The sequence below is a fragment of the Melanerpes formicivorus genome, unplaced genomic scaffold (genome assembly GCF_026170545.1).
Source record: "Melanerpes formicivorus ecotype bairdi unplaced genomic scaffold, bMelFor1.0.p_v2 SCAF_37, whole genome shotgun sequence".
Classification (NCBI taxonomy): Eukaryota; Metazoa; Chordata; class Aves; order Piciformes; family Picidae; genus Melanerpes; species Melanerpes formicivorus.
The window spans coordinates 4,146,674-4,157,771 of NW_027142389.1; the positions used below are offsets into that span (position 1 = coordinate 4,146,674).

Below are 11,098 nucleotides of genomic sequence, written 5' to 3' on the forward strand. Positions count from 1 at the left end.
CCCAAATCATTCTATGATTCTCTGAAGAAAGTAAAATAGAGGGATGTGCTAGACACAGATTCCTGGGAGAACCACTCTGGCTCCAAATTTACTGCTGGCACAGCTCCACGTTGGTTATGTTCTGAATTAGAAGAGAAACAAGGTAAATACAATGTCTGTAGTTGGTGAAGACTTTTGCTGACTTCCTTGGAAATCAGTGAGAGGATCTGAGCCAGCATTCCCCCACAAAAAGACAAAATGGTCCAGGAATAGTGCACGAGGAGGAGGCTTGGACTTTTCACTTCCTCCCATCCTCTGCAACTCTTGCTTTAGAGGAAAAGCAGTCAGCCTCGTTAATATCTTGCCCCCAAACCTGCAGGTCATCAGCAGTGATTGCTGAGCCATCCCTAAATTTCACTCACTTATCTGAACCGAAGGATGTGATGGCTTCAGCTCAAGCACTGCCCAAGTGCAAGTCGTGGGCAGCAATGTTCCCTCACTTAGGAGAGCAGAATGACCTTTTAAAAAGAAATAATTTGTCTTTCTTTATTTAGACAGTAATTTTCCATGACAGCACAAGAGCTCAGGACTGCCACAGGCTTTCTTCCACTCCCATTTCTCTGTTCAAATGGCAGTCGCTGAAGAGCCCATCGAGCACGGCAGCAACCCACCAAATGCTGCTGCTGCTGCTGCAGCTTCTCAGCCCTTCATTCACAGAAAGGTGTTCCAGCTCTGGCAAACAACTTAGAAGATTTAATTTGATCATTTACATGCTGATTGGTACTTACAATTCAAAATAGATAGGCAAGAACATGGCATGTTCCTGTAGAACATTTGGTATAATTAAACTTCAAAAGAACAGCATCAAACTAGGGCTGATTTTGAGCACGACGTTACACACTTTAAGGACATTTGATTGTTAACCCTTCTGCTCCTGCTCTCCCCTTCACTGTTGCTCCTGTGTGGTGCATTTGGGAGGCAATTTAGCACTTAGGGGGAGACCATTTCTCTTTTCCCTTTGAACACTTACGGCTGGACGTTCAGGGCACAGAATATTGGGGGGAGGAAATAGCAGAAGCTGTAGAATTGACTCTGTCGCTGCACTGACTCATGGATGGTGGCTGGCCAGTGTTCCTCTGGATGATGCAAAATGCCAGTTTGATGCTGAACACACAGAGGAGTCATTTGGGGCTGATCACACCTCTCTACAGCAGCTACACTTGCCTTCTGCCAGGCTGAGTGAAGCAGATGGGAGTGAAGCACTGGGAGCTGATGCCACTGACATCTGTAAGGGTGACTCTAAGCTCAAGAACCATCCCCTGCACCCAAAAGGAAAAGTCAGGTGTGGGGTGTGTGTGTGGTCAGCAGCTTACTTATTAATGTTTTAAAAGCTGCCTCATTTTCTTCATTTTGAGGAAAGGCTGAGAGACCTGGGGCTGTTAAACCTGAGGAAGAGCAAGACGAGAGGATCTTCTCAGTGCTCATCAATAGCTAAAGGGCAGAGGGCAAGAGGATGGGGCCAGACTCTTTTCAGTGGTGCCCAGCAACAGCACAAAGGACTGTGCTACAAACCAAGCCACAGAAGGTTCCATTGAAACATGAGGAAAAGCTTTTTTGCTGTGGGAGTATCAGAGCCCTGGCCCAGGCTGTGCAGAGAGGTTGTGGAGTCTCCATCTCTGGAGAGATTCTAAACCCACCTGGACATTGTGATCCTGGGCAACCTGCTGTGGGTGACCCTGACTGAGCAGGGGGGTTGGACTGGATGAGGCAGAGGTCATTTCCAAGCCTTGCTGTGGGGATTCTGGGATTTTGTTGCAAATAGGAAGAAGGCAATACCCCAAAGTGATGGGGTAATGTTCCAGCAGAGCCCTGGAACAGTAGCACGAGGCGGGAGGGTGGGTGAACGCTGTTGCTTTGTGCTGTAGGAGGACAGATTGCAGAATTTGTCAGTAGAAGGAAGGAACACTGTGCTAAAAAGTAGATAGCAGCCCATTAAAAGCAGCTTAATATTTTAACTTTGGGGGTGGGGATTAAACCTCTCAGGTTTAGTTTCATGCCAAGCTGACAAGCAAATGGCATCTTCCTCTTTTAGAAGAGATGAATGAAAACTAGAGCTGGTTAGTGCTGGAGATTTTTCTGCCTGTCAGCTGCTCCATCTTTTGTAGTCCCAAAGGGAAGGCTTTGGCCTTCCAGGTTTTGAGTCAGCAAAGAAAAGAGAAAAAAAACCCACCACAAATCAACATTCTCATGGCAGACGCGTTTCTATTCTGCACTTCGCCACGAGATGGAAGCATTACAACTGTGTTTGCAAACCCGACGGCACCGGCAACTGCGAAGCAAACTTGGAGCCGGTGGAAGCCCTCTGGTGCTGCTGCAGCGCTGTATGTCTTCTGCTGCCAGTCTGTTTGCAAAAAGCTTTGGTGGTACATTCCATCAGTTGGGTGTTCTGAGCTGAGAGAATGATTAAAGAATCCCTTTGGATCAGTAGAAACTCTGCTTTTCCTGCTCACTGGCTGGCTGCATATATATTTTTCTTCTTTAGTGGAGCTTTGTTTTGTTTAGTCTTTGGCTCTTAAAACGTGAAGTTGTGGCAGCTCAGTTAGATTCAGCTCATGATTTATTAGGTGCTGGCTGGTTTTACTTCATGTATCAGTCATGAAGGTGCATCTGGGAGGGCATCTTTCTGTAGCCTTGTGGCTCCACCAGGCTGAGGAGAAGCCAGGAGTGAAGTTCATCTCACCCTGATGGACAATCCTTCCCCAGTCAATATGGAGAAACCAGTGTGCTCACCGGGACAGGCACCGGGCCATGGACAGCACCTGGCTTCAGCTGGGGTGAACCAGCTCTTCCCTCTAACCTGGGTGGCTTTAGGGGTCTAGTGCACTTCAGGTGCCTACCTTTGCTTTGACAGCTTCACCCTGAGATGACTCTCAGGTTGCATCGGAAGACCCTGCCAAAGAAATGTTTGGCAGCTACCAGGGAAGGCGGAGGGAAGAAAAGGACAATCCTCATCCCTGCTGAGCCAACAGTGCAGGTTAAATGGTTTACACCAGGCAGAAAACCCTTGGCAAGACTACAAGGTGACTTCAGATCTGAATCGTAGCCCAGAGGATTAACCCCAAGACTATCTATTTCCAGCAGAAAGTTCTCCTTCCTCTGCCTAAGGACAAAATTCCTGCCGAAGGCTGCACTTCCTGGAGCTGTGCATCAGGCTGGCTCTGCAGGCTGTCCGGATTCTGGGCTTGCTGTCTTTTCGGCAAGGATCCAACACCGCCCGGGCTGGCAGGGAGCTCTCTGAGACCCAGGATAGCTTTAATTCACCACCGAGCACCCAGAAAATCCTTGCACCTGTAGCCAGGCAACTTTGTCCTCTTTTCTTCTGCCAAAACATGAGTGCACTCCCCCCAGAAGGAGCTTATTTGGAGCTGCCTGTAAGCCATGTGCGTAAATGACACACTGCCTTTGGTAATTACGCCGGAGCCCTTTCATGGAGCATGCTCTGCGAATCCCTAACCGCCCCTGGGAATGGCTTTCCAGGGAGCCGGCCGCCGCTGCTGGAGCTGGGGAGGCATTGTCAGGGAAATGGTCAATAAAAGTGTGAACAAGGGACGGAGGGCATCGGTCCTCGTTAGGGGAGGGAGGGGAGCGAGCCGAAACAAAACAGCAAGCCGGGCTGGGAGGTGTCCAGAGCTATTTTGGCAGCCTGGCTTTCTGGGCTGAGGTGCCAAATCCCAGCGCCACGAGAGACTTATTCCCAGTTTAAAGAAGCGCTGAACAATTCAGGCAGCATTGTGCTACCTGATTTGATTTGGTTTTATTTTTCCTGAAGGGTGGAGATTAGCGCTGGAGTGAAAGGACAGGGACCTCATTACTGCAAGTTCGTTGCCTGCCTCCTTGGCCTGCAGCCAAGGTGGGCAATGGCCAAGGTGAGAAATGTCCATGTCCTGGGGATGGGCTTTGCCTTCTATACTTCTCTGTCCTGTTCCCCCTACTCCAGGGCTGCTCCTTCTACCAGATTGCTCCTGGAGAGTTCAGACCTCTTCTGCCAACCCAAACCAAATCATTGTCTATAAATATTCCCTGCCATCTATTTGGTCTGGGTTTAGCAACAGCTCTTTGTGTTTCCTTTGGCAAAGGTAAAACCAGTGGACAGAAACCTTGGGGCTTGCAGAGGGCTTGTTTCTGAAGGTGGGGTGTCATTGGCAGACTTGCTCTCAGCCTCACAAATGCATTGAAGTCCTTTTCTTCTTCAGTCACAGAAGGAGGACTCCTACTCAACGCAGAGTGACTCCAGCATGCAGCCCAAGCTGTACCGCTCCTTCACTGGTAAGATGGGAGCTGGTGGGTGCTGGTGGTGACTACCTGCCTCCCCTGCTCACCCTGCCCCATCCCCATGTGATGGTCCAGCCCATGACAGAGAGGATGTGCTGAGCTCCATGGCGTGTCTGTTGCAGGACTGGGGTTGGCCAAGGCCAAGCTTTCTGTCCTCCCTCCCTGGTTACAGGCAGCAGCAGGAAGATCTGGGCTGTGTGTTGCAGGCTGGTGGCTGCAGGGACATCAAAGTAGGGCTCCTTAGATGAGCATCATGAATGAGCAAACAGAGCCAGGAGCCTTCCCAGCCCCAGTGCCCCATCCCAGCCTGACCTCAGGCTAGTTGTAGTGTGCACTGGGATGTGTGAAGGTGCTCCAGGCAGCTGCTTGAGGACAGAGGTGGTGCTGGGAACCAGAGTAGTGAGAAGTGTGTCCCAGTCCAGATGTTTGACCTCCCTGTTACCTGTATGCTGTCAGGGGGTGCAGGTATTTACATGGAGCTTTTTTGTTTGCCTTGTCCAGCCAGGTAATCATTTGAGACTGGGATGTTCTTCCTATTCCACCAAGCACTAAGAGGTTTGGCAGCAACTGCAGATCATTCTGCTTACACTGATGCTAATGCATGAACTCAAACCTTATGAAAATGAATGATACTTCAGAATGTGAAGTTTGTTCTCAAATGCCTTCCAAAAAATAAGATATTTTTTTTTGCTTGCTAAGTGTTATTAAAATGCATTTTGAGTGCCCCATTAGCAGCACTGACTGCTTTGATTATCTGATACAGCAAGATCAGTGGCTCAAGACCTCACATTTCTGTAAGCCCAAGCTCAGCTTTTAGAGCACTGAAAGTACACTTTTCACACCCAAAAACAACAAAGAGGTGGTGTCCATGGTTTAGTATCACTGGCACAATGTGTAGCTGGTCAAAGCTGTCAACAGAGTTGGCACAGTAGGATGTTCAGCAGGCAACTGAGCACTGAATTTTTATGATGCCAGGCACAGCACCTTTAGCACTGTGGAAGAGGTGACTGAAAAGATTCAGTGCCTGTTGGAAGTAACTACAAAAGAATGATGCCTCCCAGTATGGGCTGGGGTAGGCTAAGGTGCAGGGTTGAGGGCTTGTAGTGATAGGATGGGAGGGAATGGCTTTGAGCTTGAGGAGGGCAGATTTAGACTGGAGATGGGGAAGAAATTCCTTACAGTGAGGGTGGGGAGACACTGGAACAGGTTGCCCAGGGGGGCTGTGGGTGCCCCCTCCCTGGAGGTGTTCAAGGCCAGGCTGGGTGAGGCCTTGAGCAACCCGGGCTGGTGGAAAGTGTCCCTGCCCATGTCAGGGGTGTTGGAAGGAGATTATCTTTAAGGTAGGGAGGGGGCATTCACAACCTCCCTGAGCAACCTGTTCCAGTGTCTCACTGCCCTCGCTGTAAAAAATTCCTTCCTAAAGTCCAGTCCTCAAGCCTAAAGCCATTGCCCCTCAACCTATCACAGCAAGCCCTTGTAAAATGTCCCTTCCCCTAAATAGTTTTTCATTCCTGTTGATGCCCAGAGGAGAACAATTCTCAGCCAGGTTGGTGCTTTCTCTCTTGCCACAGTGGGGAATGCAGAGCAGGTTCGGGAGGTGAAACAGAACCGCTCCAAGTCGGTGTGCGCCATCCCCCCGCCGCAGCCCAGCGCTGCCCCCAGGAGCAGGAGGAGAGACATGGAGAAAGAGCTGACTTGGGAGATGGAAAAGCACCACTGATGCTGCTGGCTGTCCAACAGGGATCTGAGTCTGCTTCTATACATGTAGATAATGTAAATAAGCTGCATAAGGGCACATATCCTTCGTGGTTTGCAGCAGAAGATGTGCTCTTATTTGTGGCAGGAGCCGAGGGGAAGGAGCCCAGCTGAGCACCAGCAATGTGAGGTGATGTCTGGGAGAGGATTTCTGTGAAATGTCTAGTTAAAAATTAGTCTGTTCAGTCTGGAAAATTGCTGAAATTGTCTACAACTGCAAGAAAGGATGTTTTAATAAGGTGAGATATCAGATCTTCTCTGTCAGCAGGGATAGAGAAACCAGCAGGGAGCATTTAGATTATATGTTAGGAAAAAACTTTCTAATCTCAAGGAGGGGTTTATTAGGGGATGGAGCATGCCACCAGGAAAGACAGCAGAAATTACAGAAGATCTCTTCTGCTCCTCGGGAGCTGATGGGTTCTGACTATGAGCATCAATCACATTAAGGCCAGAATTAAATCATATAGTTAAATAAGGCATTGTGTCTTACCACTTGTCCTATTGCTTGGCACTACTGGAAAGAGCCTGGCTCCATCCTCTTGACCCTCTTCCTTTAAATATTGATCAGCATTGATCAGATCCCCTCTCAGTCTGCTCTCTTCTAAACAGCCCCAGGGCTCTCAGCCTTTCCTTGTCACAGAGATGCTCCAGTCCCCTTAGCATCTTTGTAGCCTCCATTGGACTCTCTCTAGTAGTTCCCGGTCTCTCTTGAGCTGGGAACGCCAGAAGTGGATGCACTATTCCAGATGTGGCCTCATTAGGGCAGAGTAGAGGAGTCAGGAAAACCTCCCTTGACCTGCTGGTTGCCTCCTTGTAAATAAACCCTGGATCTCTTAGCCTTGTCTGTGTATTTGGTGTGTCTATGTACACATGTAGACCTATTTAGTCATTTTAGTATAAGTCCATTGTCTTCTTCAGGTACTTCATTGAAACTTTAATCCCTCTTGGATGGGAGCCATGTGAATTTGTCTACACTTTGCTTAGAAAACTGCCCACCTTGGAATGTGCTGTGATATACAATGGGGTTGTATTGTACTCCATTTCTACTTCGATTAAATGTGCTGTGTTAAAAGATCACCTAAGAGTTGTCACCTCCTTGCATCCCTAACAGGCTCACCACTGTTCAAGAGGGATTGGACGTGGCACTTGGTGCCATGGTTTAGTAGTCATGACGTCTTGGGTGACAAGTTGGACTTGATGATCTTTGAGGTCTTTTCCAACCTTATTGATTCTATGGCATCAGTGGTAGCTGGTGACACACAGGGGTGTCTCTTCAGCATACCTTACCCACTGTGAACAGTGTCACATTCAGATCTGCCTTGGGCAACCCCTGCTCAGTGATCACAAGACCATGAGCAAGGCAAGTGGTGGTAATGAGTGAGGAAAAGGGTCTGTTTATTGGCATGAGCAGTTCTGTACAAGTGGGAGGAGAAATAGTGCTGAAGTTGAAGATGCTTAGCTGCCTGGGGTTGAAATGCTCACTGGTCACCTGCAGTTCAATTTCTCCTTCAGTTCTGCACAGTAAATAATTCTAGAAAGATTTACTGAGATGAGGCCTTTTTATTCCATAGCTGGAGAGCTAAAAAAGAGAAAAAAACAACTTGCTTGTCAAGAAGTTTTTAATCAAGATCAATTTTCTTTTGGCCAAGAATAGAAAATGGATCAATCTCTTGGTCAATTCTTGCTTCATTTTGTTGGTTTGGGCTGGCAGGTTGGGGTTTTGGCTGGTTGGTTGGTTTGAGGGTTTTGTTGTTGTTTGCTTTCCTTTTGGTTTCTGAAGTGTCTTGCTCTTGGCCAAAGTGTCTGGATGTCTGTTTCATCAGTGTCATGTACAGCATCCATCACACTTCTGGGCACAGGGTGCTCAGACAATGATGTTTCCCTGTTTGAGTTTCTCATCATGTAAAGCGAGTTCCCTGCCATGTTGTTAAAATCAGGACACTTCCAGAAAACAGCTCTGGAGTTTCACCTGATGTGGAAAAAAGCAACAACCACCTTGCTTGCTTTATTGATTTATTTTTAATAGAGCATTTTGATCTCACTTTAGCAAAATGAGAAATTTTGATGCTGGCATCTGCCAGCTCCTGGCAATTCCAAATGTTGCTCAGCTCCAAGTGTGTGCTGTGGTGGCTTGTGGCTGCAGAAGCTACCACAGGCAGCCCCATGTCCCTGTTGCTCATGGATCCTTCAACAGACCCCAGCCTGTTAAGTCCCTTTCAACCCTGCTTTGCAGTGCCCCTAAATACTTCTCTGCTTGATCTGCAGTGAAGACAATGTTCTGTGTGGTACATACTTTCCCAGTGAGTCACTCTGCCCTAAATTTAACCTCCTAGATACTATGGATTTCTCCTTCAAGTTTCTTTAAAAAATATAATAGCCTGGCTAAAGCCTTCATGAAGTATTTTCCAGCTGCTTAGTGGCCAGGCCCTCTGACTAGGATGAATTTTAGCCCAGAATACCTTTGATAATCTTTGCCAGTATCCAGTGTTGGTGGTCTTAAAATTCTACAAGCGAGTGGAAAACTGTTAAATGCTCAGGCTTCAGAGCATGCCTAATTAATTCTTTCCAGGGTTTTAGTCCTTTAAAAAGTGTTAAAAACATGGATTCAGTGTATCATTGAATATTGCATGCTTCTGTGGAAATAAATTGCATCAGTTTGATTCCTTTGGTAGTTCAGAGAGTCGCTGCTTCTGTGCTTACTCTGGAAGTTTACAGGAGGCTTTTGAAAGTTAAGGTTAAAAGAGGCAAAAAGTTGCTACTGGTGGGGACGAACTCCAGGGCCAAGTGGGAGCCCAAAAGCTACCTCTGGGCACATCGATCAAGAAGCCACATTGAAAAAAAATCAGGCTCTAAATCTCCCTCTCGCTGCCAGCTCCAAGCAGCATTTGTGTTCAGCATGTGGCCTGCTTTTTATTTTCCTTCTGAGCAGAAAAAAACATCATCACACTTCTGTTTGTTTTATTCCACGACTGCTTAAGGAGATTAGAATGGCTTAATCCTGGAAAGTACCAGCAACACTTAAGAACCAAGTGAAGCAAATTTCAGCTTCCCCCCGCCCCCACTCTCCTGACATCAAGTACCAAGGGTTATTCAACCTCCTAAGAACCACTAAGGATCTTTCAGCATCCAGGCTTATGTGCTTCTTCCAAGAGACATGTAAACTGGAGAGATGAAAATGGAGCATGAGATGGAGAGGAACCAGTGAGTATTGTTTTAATGCAGAGTTAAAGGGGTCAAAGTCAACGTGGGTGTCTGTTTCTCTTCCTTCCTGCACAGTTCATACAGAGGGGTTGTTCTTTGGAAAAAAACCATCCAGAGATGTTTGGTGACATTTCCAAGGCAAAGCTGGATAGGACTTCTTGTGATCTGGATGGCTTTGATCTCCTTGGTTTCTTTTTGTTCTGAGGTCTGTGAGGACAATGGTAAAAGCAGAGACCCAAAAGAGATGCTCATCTAAAGCAGTGTGATGGAGAACACCTTCCAGAGCATGGCACATCAGCAGGGTAAGCTCCAGCATGATAAGGTAGGAGATCTCCAAAGGGTCTTGGGGAAGTCTCTGAGAGCACCCCTGAGGTCACATCTGCTTGTAAAATTGCATCAAGGAAATAAAGAAGTAAGGGTAGTACAGGGGGAGGTGAACCCTGGGTAAGTAGGGATGAAAGAATTTACTCTTCTGGTAGACCCCAGCACCTTCTGGTAGACCCCAGCACCTTCTGGTCTGGCTGGATGCAGTGGGATTGATACCTAATTACACCAAAGAATCAAGCTGAAGAAAAGGAAACATAAGGGGGCTGCAGCTCCATCACCTGCATTAGCTGTCCTGAGCAAGCCTGGGTGCTCCCACCACATGCTGCTGGAGCAGCTGCCCTGGGCATGGTCTCATTGTCTATCCTGTCCAGGAATCTTTCAGATCCTGATGGTGATGAGCACATGCTGGACTGTGCCAAGGAGAAGGGAAAGCTTGCTGCATGGAGAGGTGAGTTTTGACCTTGCAAACTCAATTCCCATTTCCTCAGCCTGAGAATCTGGAAACTGTTTGACTGGGCACATAACAGCTTGTGAAGAGCCAAGGCTGGGCACCAGCAATGCTCTGCCTCAGCCACACCAGGGTTTTCCTGCCAATGGACTGGGAATTGCTGAGGCCAGCTTCCAAATGGCAGCCTGTGCTAAGTCGTGAGCATGAGGATAGCACCGCTGAGTACAGCTGACTGCAGAGCAGGGCCACAGACGTGGAGCTGTGCACTGCTCCTTGGCTTTCCAAGCACACAACTGTCCACTCTGCACTTCAATTTTACACACTTGTGGCATGAGCTGCAGAACAAGGCCTCTGCCAGCCAAGATGAAAACCTAACCTTTGAGATGACCTGCTGGCCCTGTCCTGCAGCTCTCTGCTGCCTTGCTCATGCTTAGAATCACAGAATCACAGAATGGTCTGGGTTGGAAGGGACCTCCAAAGGTCACCTAGTCCAACTCCCTCTGCAGTCAGCAGGGATATCCTCAACCAGGTCAGGCTGCCCAGAGCCCTGTCAAGCCCCACCGTGGCAGAAGCAACATCTGCCCTCCTGGCACTCTTGCCCCTCACAGTGCCACTCTAGCTCTAACTCAGGGTTCTGTGGCTGAGTTTTGTCTTTTTGTGATGGTAAGTCTGCAGCCTGTCTTATCTCTTCTTTCCCCAGGTCTCAGCATGGGGACTTCTCTGAGCAAAGACCTCTTTCCTGGATCTCCTGGGATGCCTCACATGCTCACAATTAGGTTAAGCAAACAGCAGCTCTGTGACAGCAAGCAAGAGAGGTCTAATATATTATTTAAAAACTATCCTTGCAATATTTAAGGAAGAACAATGCAGAGGGTAGAATAAATCATTATAATTGAAAGCCTATTGTGCTCAGAGAAGAAGAGTGAGCACATTCATCAGTCCATATGCCTCAACAGTTGGCTGGAAGTGTAGTCAAAATTTCACCCAACCCTCTCCAGTTTCATTTCCCTAACCAGTGTGCAGCTTCTCTGAGATACCCATATGTTCATGGTTAAC

General features: G+C 47.8%; 1 protein-coding gene across 1 annotated transcript in view; it reads left to right on the forward strand.

The window, feature by feature from the left end:
- LOC137450657 (sodium/hydrogen exchanger 2-like) overlaps positions 1-7,133 on the forward strand; it is a 33,755-nt gene extending 26,622 nt beyond the window's left edge. The window contains 2 exon segments of the mRNA XM_068157467.1: positions 4,233-4,305; positions 5,883-7,133. Of these exon segments, the coding sequence (XP_068013568.1) occupies positions 4,233-4,305; positions 5,883-6,031 (222 nt within the window). The 3' untranslated portion in view covers positions 6,032-7,133.
- The last annotated feature ends 3,965 nt before the right edge of the window (positions 7,134-11,098 follow it).